General features: G+C 43.6%; 1 protein-coding gene across 12 annotated transcripts; it reads right to left on the reverse strand.

Annotated features, from left to right (window-relative positions):
• Window positions 1-682: 682 nt before the first annotated feature.
• Window positions 683-21,228, reverse strand: kif1ab (kinesin family member 1Ab). 12 transcript variants are annotated; one of them, XM_030115996.1, is made up of 49 exons: window positions 21,134-21,228; window positions 19,852-20,023; window positions 17,427-17,500; window positions 17,089-17,268; window positions 16,910-16,978; window positions 16,216-16,394; window positions 16,018-16,129; window positions 15,806-15,883; window positions 15,596-15,661; window positions 15,475-15,492; window positions 15,303-15,381; window positions 15,146-15,224; window positions 14,870-15,012; window positions 14,067-14,105; window positions 12,823-13,022; window positions 11,820-11,899; window positions 11,472-11,547; window positions 11,312-11,391; window positions 11,133-11,239; window positions 10,746-10,829; window positions 10,440-10,620; window positions 10,282-10,354; window positions 10,107-10,197; window positions 9,843-9,991; window positions 9,564-9,742; window positions 9,253-9,390; window positions 9,041-9,159; window positions 8,871-8,956; window positions 8,576-8,711; window positions 8,250-8,433; window positions 7,795-7,885; window positions 7,589-7,707; window positions 7,433-7,488; window positions 7,246-7,354; window positions 7,084-7,150; window positions 6,833-6,917; window positions 6,618-6,723; window positions 6,091-6,114; window positions 5,815-5,929; window positions 4,884-5,017; window positions 4,727-4,788; window positions 4,467-4,612; window positions 4,160-4,372; window positions 3,978-4,049; window positions 2,280-2,389; window positions 2,025-2,144; window positions 1,667-1,846; window positions 1,450-1,579; window positions 683-1,097 (listed from the first exon to the last, which is right to left on the reverse strand). In XM_030115996.1, the coding sequence occupies exons 2-49, from the start codon at window positions 19,958-19,960 to the stop codon at window positions 945-947; spliced, it is 5,280 nt and encodes a 1,759-aa protein (XP_029971856.1). In that variant the 5' UTR covers window positions 19,961-20,023; window positions 21,134-21,228; the 3' UTR covers window positions 683-944. The 12 variants fall into 12 exon arrangements, with proteins under 12 accessions (XP_029971856.1, XP_029971859.1, XP_029971855.1 ...); XM_030115999.1 differs by having other exon boundaries at window positions 1,450-1,568; window positions 1,654-1,846; XM_030115995.1 differs by having other exon boundaries at window positions 8,564-8,711.
• Window positions 21,229-24,323: the final 3,095 nt, after the last annotated feature.

Below are 24,323 nucleotides of genomic sequence, written 5' to 3' on the forward strand. Positions count from 1 at the left end.
AATGAAAAAGAAGTAAAACAATGCTTTGGTTAAAAGAACTGAGTGAATGATATCAGACATCAACTCAATAAAGACAATAAAGTGCCATGCAACAAAACTGTCAATGGTCCTGTCACAAAAAAACATGTCAGTGCAGAAAATTTACAACAGCAAAAAAAAAAACGGGTCCTTAAATATGAAGGATTACGTTAAAAAAAAATAAATTAAGAAGCACAAAAAAGGCAGAAGCTTAACTTTTCACTCCTGATGGATTATTTTGCCTTAGACTAAATGACAGACTCAGTTTTCATGTCGCTAGAGAAAATAAAATCAAACACGGTAACTACAGCTTACCCTTTAGTCCTAACAAATTCCTCCTCATGCTACTTGGGTTCTAAAAATGGTGAGCAACAGCAACTGGCTATGTGACGCCTCTGCAGTGAAGGGAATACTCTATGCTGCCGAGCACCAAGCCGATCCAGACTGAGGTAATGTGCAGTGGATGTACGAGGGACGCGTCTCGACACTTAACACGCTTCTGCATGGAGAAACATCCGGCTGGACGTTTGCGTTGCCCCTCATTCAGCTTGATGCCGTTAATGGTTGATGGTAAATGTCTGGTTTGCAGCTGGGACTTCTTCTTCTTCTTTTTTTCTTTTTTTTTCCGGTAATAATAAATGAAGGGACTGGCCACTTAACGGTCTTTTTACAGGATACTTGGTAACCTTACGGGTGACAAGTTTTCTACATGTACATGAAAACTAACGGCAGCGAGTCCCAGCGCCCAGCAGAGGTAAGTTAACTGACAGGTTTGGGATGGTTAGTACTGTATGTCAGGGGGGAGCACACCATGCAGGGTCTGAGGTTGGTCACTGCAAAAACCAGCAGGGAGGACGGCTGTTTAGAAGAGTGATGGAGCAGGTTTTTATTGGGGGGACTGGGTTGGTCGTCACGGAGAGGGGTTCTTAAATGGTTCTACGTATAAGTTTCTTATACGGCGTTGGTTCGTCAGGACTGGATGCTGAGCCGAGCTTTTTAGATTGTACTGCTGTCGTTTCTCTCACATCCTCGGAGCAGATGGCACCGACTGGATCGACTTTCTCCTGGAGAGCTTCGACCTGACGGGAGGAAATCGCATTTTAAAAAGCACATTTGGTGAACCTGAGAACAAAGCTTCATGTGAAACTTCAATGCTAATAAGTTTTCAAAAGACTTTTTCTAAAAAATGCGATGTTATACTGATTGCAGAAAAACTAATATTTGTGAAGGAAAGAAGCACACGTAGAACTGCTAAGTCCATTGAAATGATGTATTTTAACCTTTATCTGGAATAAATATCAAGATGCAAGTAAACTGATATTTATGATTATTCTCTCAAATAGGAAGCTTTCATTGGCATTTGCATTTCAAGCAGGTTCAGAAAAAGATGTGGTGCGATATATCTCGATTTCTGGTAAGTCCTCCCCTCACCTGATGGTGCCGGCTAACAGCGGGTTGAAGGCGTACAGCCAGTCGTGCATCTCTTTGTCGTTGGTGGCCTGCAGCAGGATCCCACGATGCTCGGTGCACACGGCAAACGTGTTGGGAGTCTGAGGACGCGGGGCGGCGGCGGGTTAATGTTCAGAATCGCAATCAGCCGTGTTACGCTGGAGTATGTTCTCAGTGAGGACGTACCCGCAGTAATGTCTGCTTGTCTTCGCTGTATTCCACCTTGGCGGATGACAGGTTGATGACGGCCCTCTCCACGCTGTCCCTCTCGCTGCGGTACAGGTAGACGTAGGGCCGGCGCACCACCACGTAACGCTTCACCCAGCCGCTGGTGTGGGGCTCCAGGAAGTGCAGGTAGCCTTTCTTTGACACAATGGGACTGCAAATGACAAAAAAATAAACACTCATGTTATTATATATCCTGCAGCAGATCGTAGTTAAAAAAAAAAAAAAAAAAAAATGATCGCAACAACTGACTAAATAGAGATTATAACATGGAATCTATAATACGTAACATCTGTGACATTATGCTACTGCTCTGATGTGTATGAGCTGACCTGACACGGATTTCCTGTATGTCTGGAACAAAGGTGCATCCTCTGAGAGCCTTCTTTCTGTCCACGGGGCTGTACGGGTCCAGGTCTGGTGTGGAGGCTCCAGAACTGGGATCAGTGTGTCTGAACAACATATAACCACACGAGAAATGATGAGGCTGCTGCACGAAACCACAGAGGTGAAAACCTCAGAAACAATATGTCAAAAAACAAACAGCTTCACTGCAAACTGACGAGTAAAGGAAAGGGTTCAGTCACCTCATGTCAAAGTGTCCCTCCACCAGCGAGGGGCAGGTCGAGGACGGAGTGAGCGTGCTCAGTCCAGAGGAGGACGTGTCTCTCATTAGCGATGCAGACATCTCCGAAAGCTAAAAAAAACACACGCACGCACGCACGCACACATGGGCACACGCACGCAGAAACGGGAATAACAAAGACACACGGGACAAAAACAGGACAAGTACATGTAGAGACAAAACAACCAGCGAACAATTAAGCAGGGACGACACAGACATGCATTCAGAAAACAGCTCCGTCAGAAACTTGGGCTTCTTCTCCGTCAGCGTATCGCAGAACCACCACTGTAACGTAAATCCTCAACATGTCTAAGAGCCCCTCGCTGGTTAGTACGATAAGGAGGACATGCAGGAGGGTTAGGATGTAAGGGTGGGGGGGGTGCTTTGCAGTGCTTTGCAGTCTCTGGAGACGAGGGGGAGTGAGGGACGAGGTCGAGGAAAGGTGGAGGGAAACTCATGAAGTAGGGCTGGAAAAACAAGCATTAACGTTGATGCTATTTAAAACACTGAAAAACAATGAAAATATTAGCTGCATTATAACTGTCTTTCTTTTTTTTTTCTTTTTAAACAGTCTGATTTGTTACTAGAAGATGCAAAGATGACACGGTGTGTGTGTGTGTGGGGGGGGGGGGTCGATATCAGCCTGCCGCCAACACTGCAGTCAAGGATGACTTACAGCTACGCATAAATGTCCCAGCAGAGTGGGCTAAAAATCACTCCAGTCATACTGACGTTTCTCACTGAGGTGGTAAAGTCGTTCTGCAGCCATATTTCTGCAGTGTATTTCAGGCGGAGTTGGAATTGGCCAAATATAATTTATGGAAGGACTGTGGCTGTTCTCTCTAACATCATTAGATATAGGATGTTTATTAATATGCAAACCAGCATTTTTTTCCTTCAAACTTGGTATTCTATTGGAAATATCATTCATTTGCTTAAATGGTATCATGACAAACCCATTCTAAGGTTTTTTGCTTGTGGGGTTTTTCATGGATTTAGGAAAACAGATTTAATCAGGAGGCCTGGGTCGAAATATTCGAGTGCCAGGAGCAACTTGCAAAAGAAATCTACTGTTTTGGAGCTGGAAGTCAAATGACGACAAATTAAAATGATAAAATAAGCACAACTAGAAATATAAAAGATGTGAGAGTTGCAGGCTGCATATAAAGACTCAGGATGCTTTTCACTGTATAAACCGCTGAGTCTTACATGTCAGAACAAGCCTTCAAGTTTATGGATCCAGTAATTATCGATATCATATTTTCATGTGAAAAACATCAGAAAAAGCCATCATTCAAAAAAAAAAAAAAAAAAAAAATAGCACTTGGAGACTTTCGCTGCAGTTGGCAGAGCTGATTGACCTTATTAGCCGACATGTTTTTTCCTGATATGCTGGTAAAGTAGTTAATAATACAACAATACTAATAACATTCGACCCAGGTCTACTTGGGAGGGTGTTAAGACAGAATGTATAAACGGTTAAGGAAAGTGATTTATAAGAATTAGTTTTGATGAAAAAAAAAGAATAAAAACAAAGGAACTGATCAAATGAGAACAATGATGAGCAGATTAAAGATCGGGGGATCAGGGCTTTAAGACTGTAAACATTAGGTTCAGAAGGAGTAACGGGCCGGGTTACAGGGCCTAGGCAGGGGCTCACCTTGCTCTCACTGGCACTGCTGCTCACCTGGCTGTACTCCCTGTTGAAGGTGTGCATCAGCAGACGCAGACACTGAGAAGAGCAAAGTGAAAAACAGAAAGGCTTTATTGGTCTGATGGCGATTTATTTTTTTTTTCCAACGCAGAGCAGAACTGAGGCGGCGGCGGCGGCGGAGCGCTCACCTTGGCAGCCAGCTCCCGTTGCCTCTGGTTGGGGCTGTTGGGGCTGCTGGGGCTGTCGGGGGCCGGGCTGCTGCTGAGGCTGGGGCTGTGGCTGAGGACGGGACTCTTTGCAAAGTCGCTGATGTCGCTGCTCTTGTAGAGCGCGTCCTGTCCCGCCTGCAGAGTCGCCTCCAGCTTCTCCCTGAGCAGCAGGTAGTGCCGAGTCTTCTCCACCTTTTCAAAAAAAAAAAAAAAACAGTTCATATCAGGGACCGCAAAGAAGGAAAAGAACATCCAACCTGATTGGTGGACGGGCGGGTCCACTCACCTCCTGCAGTAAGCTGAGTTTCTCCAGTTCCCACTGGTGGTCCAGGATGAGGCTGTCGCTGCGAGGCCTCCACCCGGCCAGGTTCTCCTCTCCTCTGACGTACGCCACCGAGGTGTCCAGCACACGCCTGCGACGGCGCTGCATGCCTGAGGACGAGGAAACAAAGCATCCAGCTTTCAGTAAGTCAGGACACACATTCTAGTTGTTTTAATGATTTTATTTATTTTTTTTGTTGTTTTGATGTTTTGCTGCTGAGTCACCTGGACTTCCGTTGTCGGCCACGTGGCAGAGGGTGATTTCATACACCCCCGTGACGCGGTTGCTGTGGAAAAACAACATTCGGGCGTTTAATAAAAGTATGATTCTGACATACTACCTGAAAGACGCAACTTAAAAGTTGAGGTTGAGTGGACGCACCTCTCGGAGGGCCGGAGGCAGCCGGTGCTGAAGAGGTTCCTGATGGAGCGCGACGCCGGCAGCTTGGCGTCACGGGAGTAAAACACCATGCAGAAGTCTTTGGTAATGACTGTTGGCTGAGTACAGTTCTCCATCTAGTCAAAATACACAGAACAAACAGTAAGCACTCTGTTTCTATACAAGTTGCAACATTGAAATACTTCTGAGTTCAAAAAAAAAAAAAAATGGAGGAAGTTTTGCATCATTGTCATTGCAACAGACTCTATGGGTGCAGCCCAGTACTGCACTTCAAAAACTGGTAAGTAAATAAAAAGTCTCTATTTCTCCAAAATACCCTGACTCCACAGCATTACAACGAGGGGCATCGACATTTTCTGAGTCAAATCACTTCGTTTTGTAACCGTTTGTTTGGTAAGATTTCTAAAATTAGCAAAAGTGACGAACATGTCTGATTGTTTTGCTCTCGCAGCTCCCAGTCAGTGCAACATTAAAAAAATAAATGTGAGTATCATCAGCGTATTTGTTGCGATACAATGTAGATATTTATTGACAGCATGTCTATTTTACATTTTATGCTCTGTGTGAAGTTGGTGAAATTAATGGTCTTTCTGTGAAAACCCCACTGCATTGTAATACAGTACAACTCAGCAGTTTTCAGGATCTGACAAACAGTTTGAACATTTTAAAGAAATAATGTTGCTTCTTAAAAATTTCTTGATGATAGAAAAAAAATCACAAATTAAAAATTTTTAATTTCAAGGTATTTATATAAATTCCCATCTAAAGCTTAAACAATGTCTAAAAAACATGGTTTTCACATAAGATTAGCTGTGATACATGAATGTTTCTTCACTATTATGTTCAGGTTTTGCTCTTTTTAATTTAACCACATGTTGATATAGCTGTGTTGGTTGCGGGTGTTTTCCGTTACCTCCAGATAAGCAGAGAGGGTGATGTAAATCTTCTCCCCATAGGGAGTGACTCTGTTGAGGAGCAGAGAGTTGTGCATGGAGCTGTCCCACGCCGCCTCGAACCGGTAGAAGGTCCTACAGTGGGGAAAAAAAAAAGAAAAGAAGAAGAAAACGCTTCACTGGTTTGCACAGCTTGGAGCTGAAATCCACTGATCTTATCAAAAGTAAAACAAATAAAAACTTTGTTATCAAACAATAATTCAAAAGAGATTAAAATGAAAATGATTTTGTTATACCTATGATCAACTCCCAAGGAGACGCTGCCATCAAAAAAAGGATAAAGAGAAACGGACACGAATTAGAAACTTTTAACTGCAGCCGTTAAAAGTTTTAACTCAGCCAACAAAAGTGATGAAGCGATGTTAGAAAACACTGAAAAGCATCGAATTAACCTGTGAGCTACATGTATTACGTACACACCGTATTGCCAAAAGTATTCGCTCACCCGCTTTCACATGCATAGGATTTAACATGGTGCCTGTCCACACTTTGCAGCTCACACACTTGCGACACTGAAGGGTGTTTGGATTCAGGACTACAAATGTCAAGACTTCTTTACAACTCATGAACATTTCCAAATTCCTGGTATTTGAAAAACATCATTTCTCAGAGGACTTGAAGGGATTTACAACCACTTGGATCGCTGAGCAAATACTTTTGGCAATGTAGTGTATAAACAATAAGGATGTGTATAAAATTAGTATATAAAGACAGTGACAAAAAAACATGTAGGAAAATAAAAAAATCTTTGTGAAATTCCTACTTGTCGTCATGTTTGGGCCAGAAGTATCCAGAAGACAGGATGTTGAGGGAAAGGATGTTGGGATCGATGATGGTCTCGTCCGCCTCCGGAGTGTTTCGAATGCGACCTGAGGTCAAAAAAATCATAACGAGTCAAGATTTTCAACAAGTATTTTTTTTTTAATTCCTCTTTCAGTTTTACTATAATAAGTAGTTTGTTCCACCGAAGTTACTCACCAATCACCAACTCCTTCACCTCCTTCCACTCAATGTCACTTCCTGTTTCGTGAGCGATGGTGACTGTGATCCTCCTCTGAATGCCCTGCAGGGTCAAACAGCAGATTTTAGTGCATTTATAAAGACGACTTTCGCTCTGAAGTTCATTCACAGGCGAATACAGACGTGGAACAATGTGCAAAGAAGTTTACAGTGGATAAAAATGTTTGTGTTGATTATAACTGCATCTATGCAGGAGATGCAAGTCAGACCTGATGTAAGAGGAATGTCCCATGACACGGCATCCCACCTCTGTGGTCCACAACAGCTGGGATGTAACTGGAGACAAGAGACACAGGCGACGGATTACATCTCGGCACTCAGGTGTGCTTTTGTTCTTTTTTTAAGTGGACAGACAAGCAGGCAGGACTCACTCTCCGTTGGCCTCCAGCTCGCAGATCTCAAAGAAGACCATGAGGTCGTACTTGGCGTGGCACGGCCCGGCGGTGGTCCGAGTCAGCGTGCTGAGCTTTGTGGCCGGCACTGAGGACGAAGAAGGAGCACATTTTATCCCACAAAGCTTAACAATATCTCAAATAAATGAAAGTCAGTAAATCTTACCTGGTTTGGATAAGGGCATTACTCGAGGGAATTGCCTCCTGGAGGGTCTCAGAGGGCTGAAAGAAACCAAACATTAACCTGTCAACAAGAGGAAAACTGTACCTCCAATAATAAGTGGAAATTATTAACCAGTAACTGAAATCTGCCCATCCCGACCTGATCAAATCTTTGCAGAGCGGAGGGAAAGGCTGTTTCTGATAGTGTCCGAACACCTCGAAGACGATGGGCTGAGTCTTGATGTACTCCATGAAGGATTTGGTCACTTCCACTGTGATCTGTTTCACAAAAGACAGAGTCAAGAGCAAGAAGCAGCACAGACAGTGGAGCAGTGGGAACGGGAGAATTTGCTCTGTTTTGCCTACATTTTGCACGTGATAGAAGCCCAGCGGAGGCCCTCTGCCGGTGTTCTTCAGCGGCTCGGTGGAGAAAGCTTCGTCGTGACGGTGGATGAAGCTGAAAAAAGACAAGCGCTATTATTGTACTTCATATTTATAGGCTATAAAGTACATTTGAGGCATCTGTCATTATTTTTCCATACACTGGAAATTATCAACTGAGAGTAGATCAAACCAGAACGTTAAAAAAAAGAATTGTGAGACACATCTAGTGATATTCATGGCATTCAAATTTTAGCTATTTTAAAAAAATAATACTATAAAATCCTTTACATTTCACTTCCAACAAGTCTTATGGATTGTCATAATATGTATCAATAGTGACAAAGACACAAAAACTAACAGAGACAAACGGGGTAGATCTGAAAACATTCACATCCTGTCCGCTTCCTCCTGTTCAGGATGCTGATGCTCGGACTCACTTGAACTGGCAGAAGATGTCGGCGTACTCTGCCGAGATGCTGGAGGCCTGCAGGACGGTGACCCTGAAGGTGAACGTGCTGCCGATCTTCAGGTGGGACAGAGCTTTCTCTGGGGACAGGTCCAGAGGGAGATCCAAACCCAGACCTAAGCTCTTCACTGGGCTGCGAGGAGCCTCCTGCGTGGCTGCACGGGACAAAAAAAAAAAAAAACATTTCTCACATTTTCAGAAAATACAAGTCGGTATAAGAGGATATTGTGAATAAAAAAAGAGGCAAAAACAGTGAAGTTTTTGCAGCGTTCAGTCTCTGCGTACCCGTATATTCACCTGCACAGGTGTTGTTGTTGACTTCGTCGGCAGAAATTCCCATCTCGGCGTTTTGTCCTTCTCCCTCCACGATCCGCAGCTCCTCCTGGGAGGTGTTGGAGTGCGACAAACCACCGGGACACGACTCGGTCTGAAACTGAAACGAGGCACAGAATCAGCTTCGGGTGCATTAAATACAGAGTGAGAAAGAATATTAACTGGCAGCGATGGTCTAGGAGATGAGGTTGGCTTGAGCAGATCTTAACAGAAAAATGAGTTTAATATATCAATTACATGAAAATACGAAGAATAGAACCTTTTCAAACTGTTTGTCCTCAAAGGAGATCTTGGCTGTGCCGGACTGTCTCACACCAGAGCCGTAATCCGGAGCCTCTTCGTCAGCTGAACAGAGGAAAGCAATAAAATGAGCTGAAAGATTCACAGGCAGAAAAAACTCAACAATGAGTTTAAAATGCATTTTCATACCTGAGATGGCCTGCACAGCCACTCGGAGGAAACCTTTCACTTCTCCTTTCTCGCTGACGATGGCCACGCGGTGCACCAGGGGCACCGGGTACAGCAGGTTACTGAGGTACACAAAAGCCCTGCAGAGACAGAAGACACAGGCGAGGTGTTGGTGCTTATTTATGCAACAATAAGAAGAGATTTGAATCATTTCATCGACGGCATCGGCTCACCTGCCGACCAGGCGGAACCAGGGGAAGCGGTCGTAGAAGGGGTCGCCTCCGGTCAGGGCGTGGTCACAGTCCTCCACAGCGCTGCTGGGCAGCTCCGCGGCTCGGTCGTACATCTCTCTCATCAAGTCAAGCCTCTGTCTGCAACAAGCACAAGAGACTCTTTTAACAGGAACTCTCGTTTTGAAGATATTTTAATCAACTTTGATGAGTTGATTAAAAGAAACTGAGATAAAAAATCAGCCTCAGATCCGATTCCGCAAGAAACCTCGGCTATGAAATGAGCCTCAAACCTTAATATCCAGTCTTTGTACCTGAGCTTTTCCAGAGTCCAGTAATGTGTGGCTCCATTCTTTTGATCCTGAACCTCAACGGCGACTATGGTTCGAGGGAAAGGTCGCCTCTCTCGCTCTTTGGCCACGCTGGGAGGCAGCAGGTCCGGAGGCAGCGGCGAGTAGAGCGTGTCTGTCAGCAGGACGAACTGAAACTGCACCTGGAGGAACGGCAGCGTGTTTTAGATGCTCTTTAATGCTCATTAGCATGCTAAAAAGAAATCACATGTCCTTCCTCTGTTTCTCATGTTAATATCTAACCTTCTTCTTCAGCTCCACACTGATGGCGTTGGCCTCTTTGAGGAAGATGGCGTTGCCCCACAGCAGATCTCTGAGGGACGTGAACTGGTAGAAACGCCACTTCCTGAACGCCCACAGCGCCAGCTCCGTCTCGCGCTTCGTCCACGGCACTGGAGGCCAAAAGAGCTCAGACGTGAGGGAATTTCTTCAGCAAATGAACGCCCGGCAGAGCGATGGCGGCTGTGTGCGAAGCAGCAGCAGGTGAAGTAAAAGCAGCGGTCTCACCTTCTTCTTCAGGCTCCTCCTCCTCCTCGGGTGACTCCAGATACCGAGAGTCGACTTGTTTCTGAAGAGCCTCCAGTTTGCTCTCGTAGTCCTGAAAAAAAAAGAGCAAATAAACAGGATGAGAGTTACTTCATCAATATCTGGATTTAATAAAAACCTAACAGCGTTTGCTCACCAGCCTCTGCTGCTCCAGGAGGTTACTGGCTTCTTCTCTTTCTTTGCGGTATTGATCCTCGAGCTCCTGAAGCCTGAAATAGTTCGCTTCGGTCAGTAAATTATCCTCCGACGTCATTTCAGTGATGGATTCATGAAACGGTGCAGCGCTACGCCCACCTCTGCTCCATCTCCTGCTTCATATCGATGCCTTGCTTCTCCAGCAGCTCTCTCTGAGCGAAGGCCCAGTCCACGGGCTCCACCGGCGTCTCGGCGCACGGCGTCCGCTCCCGCTCCAGACGGGCCTGCTCTGGGTCGTTGAAGCGGAAAACGTGGCTCTTGCCCATTATGATGCGGTTACCTTAAAAAGGTAGAAAAAAAACCCCACAATCTTTATTTATTTAAACATCAATATACATTCTTCCAGGCAACAGGAGCTTTTTTTAAAAAAATATTTTGAGGCAAAGTAACGTGACCTCGACTCACCAGACCGCAGAATGATGGGAGAGGTGACTCTCTTCCCGTTGACGTATGTTTCAGCTCCCTCACACGGTTCAAGGACAACGCATCCTGTTGAAGCACAACGACATTTTAACAAAGTCTTTAAAGATGCTGGAAGAAGAAATCAGTTACTGCTTACAAGAGGCACTAAGTCACTTTTTAAATGAACTTGCATTACTTTCAAGGTTGCTGATGGTTGATAATAATGATCCCTGATTCACTCTTTAGAGTCAGATGAAGCTATTTGGAGGAAGATGCTCTATGCTAGTGTTACTTAAAACCAAACTGATAAATCACGGACGCTGACAAGAAGCGACAACACAGCTGAGATAAATGGAGGTGATGTTTACTGAAAGGAGAGCGAGTCTTCACCTTCTCCTTGAGGGCCGGTGGTGCTGCTGAACGTGCAGTGCTCGTCTTTGATGAAATGTCCGCTGAGGACGATGTCTTGACGTGTCTTGGCATTTTCTCGGCCGACCCTGAAAGACGGACCAGAGTTGAGAAAATTCCCGAAAGCCTCACTATCCGCTCGAGACCGTGCGGACGCTCACTTGGTGGTGCCGTCTTTGATGTAGTACAGCAGACACTCGGACATCAGCGGGTCCTCGTTCAGGTTCACCAGATGAGGGGTCTGAAACAGAAACAATACACGTTTTAGCTCACATGAGAGCTTTTTGTAAATACGGAGAGCTACGCGGACAACGATCTTACCTTTTTGGGGGAGAAGACGCCGACGGTGCCTCCATCTTCCCTCATGGCCACGCCCATTTCAGCCAGCAGGGCCTCTCTACAGAAAACAGCCACAGAGTTTTGAGATTCATGAGACATTACCACACAAGAACCATGGGAAAAAAAAAAAGAGGTATTGCATAAGCTTCTACTTTCAATTGATGTTGTTTAATGGCTTTGAAAGTGCAGGAAGTCTTTTTTTGTTTGTTTTGAAAGCCCTGGAAATATCACATTGGTCTGATTTCAAGAAGTGAGGATCCATTAAGTTGTGCTGCGGTTCGAAGCACAAGATTGTGTTTGGCAGAAAATTCATGGACACGCAGGACGGACCTCTCCATGCGGATGGCCTCGGTACGACGCAGCTTCTCCTCCCACGTCTCGTTGAGCTCTGCGATGATTTTCTCTGTTTCCTGTTTACGAAGTTAGAATCAATATTTCAGAACGGACCAAACACTAACATCCAAAACATTGTTTTATTCATCAAGGCCTGAAAATAAAAACACAGGTTGAGCAGGCATCTTGAAGCTGCAAGTTGTGAGAACAAGAGAGAGAGAGAGAGAGAGAGAGAGAGAAGGAGAGAGAGAGAGAGAGAAGGAGAGATTTCATGTCTAACCAAACAGTAAATAGGTCAAGAATGCCTCAGTATTTTAGGAGCTGATTTCAAAGTTTATATTTAGTGACTATCCTGTGACCGTCAAAAGGAGTAATGTTACAGTGATTGTTGCTTTGTAACATTCTTCCAAACTGTTTGTGTACGGAATTGTTTATTGGTGGTTAATTTAGACGACTGTGAAGCATCTGACCTCTGATTCCCAGGACAAGACTAAAAACCAGAGACCGCAGTGCTTTGAATCAGGAATGTGTTCGATGGCCTTTTTTTCTGCGATGTTCTAATTTTGAGTTTGTCGAAGATGAATTGCTTCACATTTTCTCCCTATTTTCAGTTCTGTGTCTTCTTTTCTCATTTTGTCCAATTGTTTGATCAAATTGGACTTTATGATTGGTTTTTGTAAAAGGCCTTTTTGTTTGTTGATAAAATCTTCATCAAACGTAGCTTTGAGTTGAACCTGATCTGTCTTTGGGCCCTTCATCCACCCTCCTGACAGCGTATGGACGTGCGGTTGCCTTTTGACGGTGAAGTTTTCTCAAAGCTTCTTTGTGATTGATGCCATTTTGAAAGCGCTTTCACTCACAGACGTCAAATACAGCAAAAATAGATCTTGAACGGCTCAGACCAAACGGCAGCAAGCTTTTGGCACACAGGCCGCATGTTTGACGCTGTATGTTTCTATCATCAAATAAAGTCCACGTTTTTCAGCAGGACGATTCTCACCTTGAGCCTCTCGATGGCCTCCTCGCTCGCCGGGCTGAAAATGCGATCGTGGAGGTTGGTGATGGAGCCGGCGCGGCTCGACAGGGCCGAGAGCGACGGGGAGGGACTCATCCCCGTCATGGCATTGGTCACTGCGGAGAGATCACCCCTTTGATTGACAGCCTGGCGATTATTCACAAAGTTTTTGTAATCGCACAGGTCTGCCAGAGAGAGAGGCGTCGCGTGGAAGAGAGCGAGGATGGAGAGAAGGAAGGAAGGAAGGATGGACAGAAGGTAGGAGCAGACGCGAGGACGTTTGAGGAGAGACGTCGGGGATTGAGGAAATAAAAAACACGCAGGGGGGAACAGATTAAAAAGGGGAAAGAAACAGGGGAAGGAGTACAAACAAAAGAAGAGAAAGCTCAAACCACGTGTCAAAGAAGCAGAGATAGTTTGCTACCAAAGCCATCGCAGAAAAAGAGAAAAGAGCAACTTAAACTGACGGAGCAGAAAACGTCAGCTGGACTACAAGATGAAGATCAGTCTGACTTTCAAAGCCTTTCGTCACTCTGGTGTTTAACTACATACAAAGACACCCGACAGGCAAGGCGCGGTGATGAGAGAGAGGGAAGGAAAATAAAGCGATGTCACGTGAATGGGCATGAGTCGGGTAGAGCCCGTGAGTGCGTTTCTCCTCCTGCGAGGCTCGTGTTAATGTGTTTAAACGGTGAAGCTGCACATCCGCAGGCAGGCCTCCAAGCACCCGCAAGCTCCACACACAGAGAACCAGGATGCAAAGAAAGCAGTCTAAAATGGCGTCCTCCAAATACGTAACTCCCGTTTTCCATGGTCACTTTGTAGAGAAAAAAAATAATAACTCACCAGAAATTTTTTTTTTTTCTCTCATTTTAGGAGCAAATTATGCAGCTAAACAAATCCAGCTATGCTGTTGGGGATTTTGAAAAGTGGCGGATGAAAGGGTTTGAATTTTCCAAAAAGCATAATAGAGTCAATTATTCATGTTACCATGGATATTTCAAACTAATAAAAGGGAAGGACGCCATTTTGCTAAATCTTAGAAGTGGAAAAGATTATGAATCGTGGCCTCGCATGATTAATTCGTCTGACTCCACACGGAGTCTCGTGGGATTATTAGTTTGGTCTCTGGTGTGGTGGAAGAAAAAGAAAGCCGGCTCATGATTTTTTTTTTTTTTTTTTTCTTTTCTGTAAGTTGCAAAGCGCAGGCTTGCAAGAGTTATACACACATTTCAAACCAGCGATGACTGGGCCTGTGCAGCGATATGCTGATGGGCAGAGGAGAGAAGAGAACGTGTGTGAGAGCTGAATCCTCTAATCTGCACAAAAAGCTCTCACACACCGTCAGCCTTCCAGCGATCTCACCAATTCTGAGCTGATTTCCAGTGGTTGACTTTTTTTTTTGGTGTTTTTTTTTTTGATAAAATTTAATGCAAATTGTCTCTTAAGTCTTTCCATGAATATTTGCGAGGAAGTTGGAGGTGCTAAAGTTGCACGTTTTAGATTAAATAAGTACAAAAAAAAAAATGGAAACACATGTTCGGGTTAGTTATAACAACTCTCTGGCTTAGCTTTAGTTAGCGTAGCTTTCAGCCTCATTTTGAACAAAGCCGTGTGTGTTTTTTTTTCTGTTAACTATGAGACAAACAAACATAAACTCAGATCCTCTCATTCATTCCGTTACTGAAGCTTGAGCACATTTGCATATCTTGTTCAGTGTTCTTCTGTGAAATGCCTGCTATGACTGACGGATAAATCACATGAGTCAACTAAAAAAATTCAAGAAAAATTTGCACATTTTTTCAAAAGCCTCATTCAAAATTCTTACATTTTAACGACGATTGCTTACAGCTGACTCAAACTGTGGCATCATAACAACATTAAACTCCTCATGTTTAGGACTAAACCATGCATTTTATGTTGGCGCACAATTTAACAGCAGCCATAATGTCTCAGATTTATTAACTGAAAATGACTGTTTTGTGTGACCCTGTACGTGTGTGTGCGTGTGTGAGTGTGTGGTGAAGCTCACTCTCGATGATGTCTCCCAGGCCCTGTGCATACAGCAGGTCTTTGAGGCGAGCCACCTCCTCCTTCAGCTCTCGGACCAGCCGGTTGTTGGGATCCTCGTTGATCACGGCGTTGCAGCGGATCTGTTTGGCGCGATCAGCATATCTGGAAAGAGGGACGGAAACGAAGTCGAGAAGCCATCCAACGATAAAATGTGATTTCCCAGCATGTGTGTCTTTTGCTGCCTTTCATTCAAGTGCTTCATCATTTTAGGGTTAAAATATCATATTTTCCTCACCGGAGAGTACTGAGAGTCTCGTCGTAGTTGATGTCTGCAGGGCTGAGCGCAGCCACCATGGCTGTGCGAGAGTTTCCTCCTGGAGATACAGAGTAATGATTAACAATAATTAATCCTAATATTTGACAAGCTATTTTGTTTTCTTTTGTTTGCATACCTAAGTTCTCTCTGAGCAGCCATGTCAGGACTGAATCTCTGTAGGGAATGAAACTCTCCACCTTCTTCTTCTTCTTGTTCTGCACACAAAATTATACTAGTTTATTATACCAGTCTTTTTTTTAACCCTGAAAGATTTGAATTTCCTGATTATTGTTTAAATGTAAACTAACCTTGTTCGGTGCTGAGTCCTAAAGGGAACAAAAAAGAAAAAAAAAATGTGGAGATTTATTATTTGCAAAACATAAATAAGGAAATACTGCTCAGCATTTTCAGTGAATATAAAGTTCCTACCAGTTCTGCAAGAGCAGAAATGACTTTTCCCAGTGTGGTCAGAGATTTGTTGATGTTTGCTCCTTCCTGCAAACACAAGAAGACCGTTTCATGTACTTATCCATCAGTACATACGAGTAGCGTATGCAACAAGAACAACAACAAAAATCACACTTAGTCTATTCCAGGATGGCAAAAATAGTGTGGCTGGGTTTGCTTCAGTCGTCTCACCTTCAGTCTGGTTCCTTTAGCTCCGGTTGAGTCGGCTCTCTCGCTTCCAGCCAGATCCACCAGGCTGATCTTACTGACCTGTGAGGATCACACAAAACGCTGCGTGTTAAGAAGCTTCTTACTGTTAGTGGAAAATGCTGTGGTCCTGAGTCGCCTGAAAGAAGAATCCTGCTCTGCTGGGTGATCAGTGCAGCTGAATAAGGAGTCTGAACCTTCTCTGAAGTGTTGTCGGTCTCCATGTCGTGTTTCTTCTGAGTGAAGATGATGTTGAAGACGGCGTGCGAGCGGCTGCTGGTCTCGTTCATGTTGGTGGCAGCCACAGTCCTGAAGAAAGGACACAAATCATCGTGGTTATCATCTGTTAATATCATCACCCCATGTAAATCAGACTGCGCAGCTCCGGCTGCTACCTGGCCTTGTTTCCAGAGTCCATCAGGTCCTGGATGTCGTTGTAGGAGGTGACGGCCAGTTTGGACAGATCCTCCACGTAGGGCCCCATCAGAGGGTGCTCGCGGACACGCAGGTTCCCTTTGTTTTTCGGGTTCAGCAGATCCCGCACGCGTTCGCAGTAGATCTCCATGTAGCTCACCTACAAGGTGGAGAGGGGGCAGGTCGAAAAAACATCTTCATCATTCATTGGTTAAATTCAGGTAGTGCTTTACTGCTGCAGGTGAAGTAAAGCTCAAATATCCAATGATAATATTTATTTCATCTTTAAAACAAGCTGTTAAATGCACTTCCTGTTTCTTTTTATTATTATTTTCACCTGTATTGGTATCATTTCAGGTGCAGCTTTGAGCAGAACATACAAGGTACAATTTAACATATAATCCAAAAATCAAATTAATATTCACAATAAACAGAGATAAAAAAAAAAGAAAAAAGATTGAGGCAATACAGGCAGAGTAAAGTTTTCGTATACATCCTAATTAGCTTATATTCAAATTATGTTCATCATCATCATAATACAGAGAAAATATTCATACCATTTACTTAATACATACAAATTAAACTATAGTAATTATTCCACTGTATGCTCCCCAGACTGAGCATTAAATGGTCAATCTGGACACGGAAAGTTACAAAGAAATACATGTCGCTCACCTCCACTGAGTAAGACATGCTGTTGTCATTATTGCTGTCGTTGATTTTGGTGAAAAGGTCTTCGCACAGCTGCAAAACAAAAACCGTACATCAGTCAATCAGCTGAGGAAGAGTTCAATAAACAGAACTATTTAGTTTGTTAGTGGGGTTATTTTGGAAAAAACTACGCTTTGTTTTACCAGAGGTATGATTCCCTGCTGGTCTTTCTCCTGCCTCCCCATCATTGTGTAGCTTTTGCCGGCTCCCGTCTGGCCGTAAGCGAATATACAAACGTTGTAGCCTTCAAAGGCGTGAAGCAGCATCTCCTCGCCGATGTCCCTGTAGACCTGCATCTGGGACGCATAGTTGATGTCCTCAGGCTGCGCACAGTCAAAATACAAACAAAGAGAGGATTAGCATCGGTGTACAGCACGAAAGCATGGAGACCAGGGTGCTAGAGGCAAAAATAAAAAGTGATCAAACAGTTACAACCCTATGGATAGTGCATTTACTTAATCGCTCTAAAACTGGAACTCACCGTGGTGTGTGACCAGTACGAAAAGTCAAAGTTGAAGCTCTTGTTTTCTTTCGGCTGTTTGGGATTCAGGATTGCTGAAAAGACAGAAATGGATCAGTGGAGCTGCATCAGAAGCTGCATCACTCTGTTACTCTCTGCCTCTTTTTTATTTTAGTCATCAGTTTTCCAAAAGCTGCATAATACGACAGCAGGATAGATGAAGTGTTTTGATTCTATTTTTTTCCTATAATACTGGTATTTATTGGACATTTTTCAATAATAAAACACATTCCTCAGTCACAGCCTCTAAAACCTTCATGAGTTTTATATCAGCCTTTTTGAAAAAAGCTCACTCAGATTAATGCACCCTAAACTGTCAGTATATTGAAAATTAATCAAATGTTAATCAGAAACCACTTTTTACACAAGTTAGCACAATTAAAAATAATAATAACAAGCCAAAACAAGTGGGCACAATAAACGAAACAATAAAATAACAGAAGTGAACACTTCACTTTTTTAAAAAAAATCTCAGTTTAGAAATAAAATCTAAGCCGAGGAGGCAGATTTTTAAGCGTTTTTTAAATTGATGCAGTTTTGTTCTTCAATACCCAGTGACCAGAAAGCAGCCCTGCCCAATTCACCCACATCCAACTCCAAATAAATTATAGTGAACAGTTAAGAGCATTTAAACAGCTCCCAACTCCTCTGCCAGAGACACGCCCACCACCAGTCACCTCCCAGCGTACATGGGTGACACCTCCGGCTCCATTTCCTCAAAATACCCACTTCTGTCTCTGACTAACCAATGAAGCACATCCAGAGCGAGTCCACGCCTGCATGTTTGATCGTAGTTGAATGAGCACGTAAACTGTGCAGCAGAGAAGAAAAAGCAACCAAAGTGACGCAGGCTAAAGAGTCAAGAGCAGTTTTGTAGAACAATGCTGGGTTTTTAAGGCTACTGGAGTGATGCATCCCTCTGGACCTCTCAGTGCCTTTCAGATAATATGGAAAATGGTGAATGGACTTTTCTCACAGGGCGTATTTTATTGTGTTATAGACACACTCCACATTATCGCTCACATTCATCCACACGCCAGTGAAGTTGACCAGCTTAAGCAGCGAGAGATCCACGTTTTGTCTCTAATGAGGTCATTTAAAAACACCGAGAGGCGCAACAGGCTGACACAGGCCCGCTCCCTCCTTCACTCCCAATCAGCTGACCTCCAGTCTGGGCCCGACCAGAACAACGAGGCCTTTATGGGCCGAGCAGCTCGTATGATGAGAGGGGAGAGCTGCCGTGATGGCTACATCCTACGCAGGCCTGACTGAAACTTTTGTTTGGTTCTGGAGCTGCCAAGATGCTGCATGCCTCCCCGCTCCCCGTCGTGCTGCTGCAGGGCAAAAGCTGCCCACAAGACAAATGGGTGAGGTGAAATGCTAAACTTGGCTCGATGTAGGTCACAGAAAGACGGTCGAAACAGCTAGAGAGCAATATCAACGGGGATCACAAATAAGATTTTAAAACCATTAAACATCGATCTGGATCTAATGTGACACTAATGCTTACTAATGTGGACACTGTAAAGCTCCCGTTTATCAATTACTCAATAAATATAGGGGCGACTGAAGTCAAAGTAATCAGTTATGTTTTCACTAAATAGATGCAACATTATCCAAAATTCACATTTAATAGTTGATACGACCTCAATCAGTCTGTATGTGGCAGTCAGTGCCGTGATGCAACTGTCTTCCAGTATACTGGTTCTACAGTTTACTTGGTACAACGCCATTAAGGGAGGATCATACATTGTAATTTTTCTTATAATAAAGCAACAGTTTCATAATTGTATGTCCTGCTTTGTTCATACAAACATACATTTAGTTTTTACTCCCTTAGGACCTTCATTCAATTAATAAAGTTAAACAATTGAATGCAATCTGGTAATACATTGCTCTAAATTCAATGACCGAAATAAATGCATAAATCATTTAAGTATATAACAAGATAACGTCTAATTTGCCACTAAAGGAATTTTCAAAGTGAAGCGTGTGCACTTCAGGTTCAAGCGACAGGAAAGTGTTAACTTTCAGAATGTCTGATTGTGTATCTTAAGAGTTCATTGTTCTCACCTGAGTGAGATCAAAGAAGCTGCCTGACTGCAGCATATGGGAATAAAAACATCCTCACAGCAGAACACCTCTGAGCATTAATCATCATTTTGCACTGAGACCATCAAACATCTGAGAAAAAAAATTAAATCTGAAAAGCCTATTAGGTAAGAAGGACAAAATATGGATTGAACCATTATTATAACGTCACAGCTTTAACTGAGTTACATAAGATGTAAACCTGCATGAAGGTGCAGTCACTCGTCTCACCTTTAGATTTCAAGCATTATATCAACATCGACCTGATTTCACGTCCAGCGGAACTCATACTCACTCGTGGTGTTTCCTGACATCTGAATGATGCACTTGCTCTCTTTCCCGATCTCCCTGGAGTTGAAGGGTCTCACCCTGACGGCCACCTTCACCGAAGCCCCCGCCATCATGCAGGTGGGTGAGCGAGCGAACGGGAGAGCTTTAGATCCGGATGCTGATGCTCACCTGCACAGGTGGTTATGCAACGGGGAAGGTATCGGTTAGGTTACACCACCCTGAGAGACAACACATCACCACACCTCGAGGTCTAACCATGCATAATACCCACAGGTATGAAATACATTTCAAATATTGTTCATTTAGTAGTGAGAAATCAGCCTGCTCGGCTAAAAACACCGAAGACTGATGTGACACGTCCTTCATTTTCAAATCCTGAATCAGTGGGACTATTCTGAGGCACACACACACAAACACACACACACACACACTGCTGAGACAGCCTAACTAAATAGCTATGGCATCATTTGGCAGGAAAATCATCAGCGTCCCTGTTATTCTCCAGTAAAATGGCTGCTTATTCTCTGGCCAGCATCCCCTCCACGGCACAGGGGCCTGTGGTGAAACAGGATCTCCTCACTGCTTCTAGAGATGATACAACACAATTTAGGAAAATTAAGGTGCTTTTATTACATTTTTTTACAATATCCTCACACACACACACACAAAAAATCAAATTTGGAAGGAAAATGAAAAAAGTCTTTAATATTATTCCATTTATGCTATTCAACACATCATTTTGAATCTATTCTTTTTTTTAGGCTTCAAAACAACGACGCGCATTTACATCCCCTCACTATCATCAGTTCATAGAGGAAGAAAAACAACAATCTACAAACACGATGTCTCTCCCCGGCTGCACTTCTATGAAAAGGTCGAATTCATAAGACGATATCTGCGACCGAGGCTGAGAATAAACCGTGTAAATATTGCCTCCTCCATCTTGATCTGCCTGCCGCACCTCAAAACCAGGCCGCGTAAACACAGCCAGCTCAGACACCGAATCCATCCCACACTGCGTCAGAAAGGAGAGCAGCGCACCTCAAACCTCACATTCACATGCAGTATTTCAAGAGTGCGTCTGAATTAGCCTTATGTTGAGAATTAAAGAGGAGCGGTGGCCAGCGGCGGAATCAGACAACAGACATCCTGACGCAGCGTCTCTCGCATCCACAAAGGCCTCCGGATCACCATTACGCACGCACACGCAGCTCTCGCCAAAGGTGTGACACGAAAGAAACACGCATCGGAGCCCGATTCTCACCTCGGGGACTCGGACTGGACCTCCGCAGAGCGTGGCTCCCCTCTGCCCATTCACAGCAGCACCGCGATCCTCCGGCGCGTCCTCGTCGAGTCTCCTCAAAAGCTGCGCGTATTTTCCTCCGCTTCTGGTTAACCTACAGCATCATTTCCCCGCGCGCACCCATACATGGAGAAAAAGGAAGGGAGCGCGCGCGCGCGTGTGTGTGTGAGTGTGTGCCTCAGCTTCAGCAGCAGGAGCGGCGCTGGGTGGGCTGAGAGCCTGAAACACAGCGGTGCGTCAGAGAGACGTGAGGGAGGAGGAGGAAGAGGGGGGGAGGAGGAGGAGCGAGGCTCGAGCGGATAAACAAGAGGATGGGTGCGGGATGCTCCAGCGGGCCCCGCCGTTTGGGTCCGTCTCTCAGTCGGTCTGAACGCGGAGGAAAATGGCGGCGCCGTTGAGCCAGGGATGCTGGGAGGCGGAGATGACCTCAGCATCAGCATCATCACCCTCATCATCCTCATCATCCTCATCAGCGCCATGCAGCACGAGAGGGAGGAGAGGATGGAGCGCCGCACACCTCACAGAGACAAATATGGGCAAAAACAAATAAGCCGAGCGTTTCACAAAGAGACACAAAGCTTGAGAGGATTCACAGAAAATGTCCGAACTGGAGGCAGATTATCCGTGACACCCGGAGGCAGCAACCAAAAGGTCAAGAGGAAAATAAAATGTACATTTGGTAAATAATACGACATGGAAATACAATTTGAAGTGTTGCATAAACATGTTTTACTGCAAGAGCAGGACAAATAAAGAGTAGGGACAGATGTATTGAAGTGGGGGTGTTCACACTGAGAATGGTTCACGCTTCAAAAAGTTCAGACATAGTATATAATTGCTCTAATTCCTATTTTAAACAAAGTCCATAAAAAAATAACCTATCCATGGTGATTCCCACAAATCACAGCTTGTACCAGTTATATTGATCACAATTAGACAAGCCAAGAGTTGCAAAAATAATATTTGCTTTTTTATTGAGAAAGGTAAACACTCAGCGTCATTAACTCAAAAACCAAAGAACGAGCACAATGAAACTCCCTCCTTAACTGGTGGGCCAAAAAGAACAAAATAAAAGGAGACGCCACTGTCCAGCCCTCCTGGAGAACAACCTTCTCCCCTCTACTCTAACATGAACCAAGTCAAATCGAAACAAAGTGACAAAAACTTCATTATTGGATCCACGAGAAACACAAAGGAGGAGCAAACCAGAGGGTGAGCTGCAGTCTCCTCCTCTCTTTTCACTGGGACTGTAACCACTGAGCAAAGAGATGAGATGCATTTGATTTAGCATTTTCTTATTGAAAAATATATTCTCTCAAATAGGAGCAAATGTTCTTAAAGCTCCGTGCACTCTGAAGCATTGACAGGGTCTTTCCATTTGAGTAAGCCTCTCACTTTTAATCCATTAATTCACTTCTGTGGCAGAGCTGGCTTTTGCACTTTGCAGTTATGACAAATTAAATGATTATGCTGCTGTTGTGGTGTGTCGGGCATTTTGATTCCACTGATAACAGAACAGGTTCAAGGTGTTGCTGAGTCCATGCAGTGGTTTCACAAAGTAATCATGATTTTTTTTTGCTGCAGTGCTGAGTGAGGCCTCGAAGATGATTCAATATTGACCTTTGGCCTTGTTTCTTGTGCACTCCAGATTCTTTGAATAATTTCATTATCGATGGTGGCATACTCAATTTGAATATGAAAAATTCAAAGTTCTTGCAATTTTACCTTGAGAGACACTTTTCACAAATATGCCTACAGTTTCTAAGCATAGATCTTGGACAAAACAGTTTTTATATGCACTGCTTTTCTAAGCATATATGTATTAGTGCCATTAACTGCAGTGGTTCTTTTTGGAGATATGCCACTGCCATCAATTTCAAAGTGGGTTAATTCACCTTATAAAGTTGCAAAAACTGATGTGTCCTATTGTGGAGGTAAGAATGTGTGGTTTGCACCTCATCCCAAGCTTTTTGGAATTTCAGTTGTAAACAGAGGCCTTTGATTTGTTTGCAAAATAAAGCAGTCACTCTCTGATTGTGGACTCCTGGACTTTTGACTACAGCGGTCACAAAAGTGACCTGCAGTTACCTGCAGAAACCTTTTGGGGGTGTTGGAAACATCTTTGTGCATCAAACCATTTGTAGTTGGAATTGAATTTGATTGGTCAGCCTTGGTTTTTATATGAATTGTTTGACAACTTGCAGAAGCATTTTCCTTATTGTTAACTCAATAAGTTGCATTACCTTGACTTGAAATATTTTCCTAATAATGTCCGAATGGGTGGTTAATGTAAAGACTGTAAATTGTTTAAATAAAGTCAAGACTAGGATGGAAAAATGTTTTTAACAAAACCATCTCTCTCGCTCTCTCTGTCTTTCTCTCTCTGTCTCTCTCTCTCTCTCCGTTTAGGCATATTTTGAGTTCCGAGTACAGGGCAAAGGTCACTGGAGGGGTTAAAACCAGGTCCAACTTATTTACCAGCGGTGTAATAATTCACCCGGCCACATGCAGTCAGGAGCACTTTCTTCAGATCCTCTGACATAACCTCACAAAAAACAGACCTGCAGTGAAATGTTTGAAGAAGGAAGATTTTGCAATTGAGGAAAAATGTTTTTTTGTTTTTTTTTTTTCAAAATTTTATATTTACACTCTAAACAATGCTACACTGCTGTTTGACAACCATACAGTTTTAGAAATACAGGGAGTATTCACTTTAAATGTTTGGCCTGAATGGCTTGAATTTGATTTTCAACATCATGATAAAATCACTAATTAATTAATTGGCAGTTTACCGGGACCTTATGTCGAACAGACACAACGCCTCCAAAACTGGAAGATGCAAACACTATTGTGGAAGGACTTTTGTTTAAATATTAGGAATACAGCATAAATGCTGATATTTTCAATGAAAATAATGTAAAAGAAAAAAAAAGACCTTTGAACTGTCCCCTCACAGGAGGTCACAACAAGCTCCAAACACACACCTACTCAAAAAATTGAGCAAGATCATTTTGACAGCCTTACTTGAGCGCATGTATCAAACACATAATAATTGAAATAGTTGAAGTTGAAAATGAAAATAGGTGTGATATGTCCACCAAGACTCTAAGTGATTTTGGTCATTACGTCTCCATTTCTGGATTTGGTTACAGTTTAACCTCTCATCTGGGCTT

This window comes from Salarias fasciatus, chromosome 18, assembly GCF_902148845.1.
Source record: "Salarias fasciatus chromosome 18, fSalaFa1.1, whole genome shotgun sequence".
Taxonomy (NCBI): domain Eukaryota; kingdom Metazoa; phylum Chordata; class Actinopteri; order Blenniiformes; family Blenniidae; genus Salarias; species Salarias fasciatus.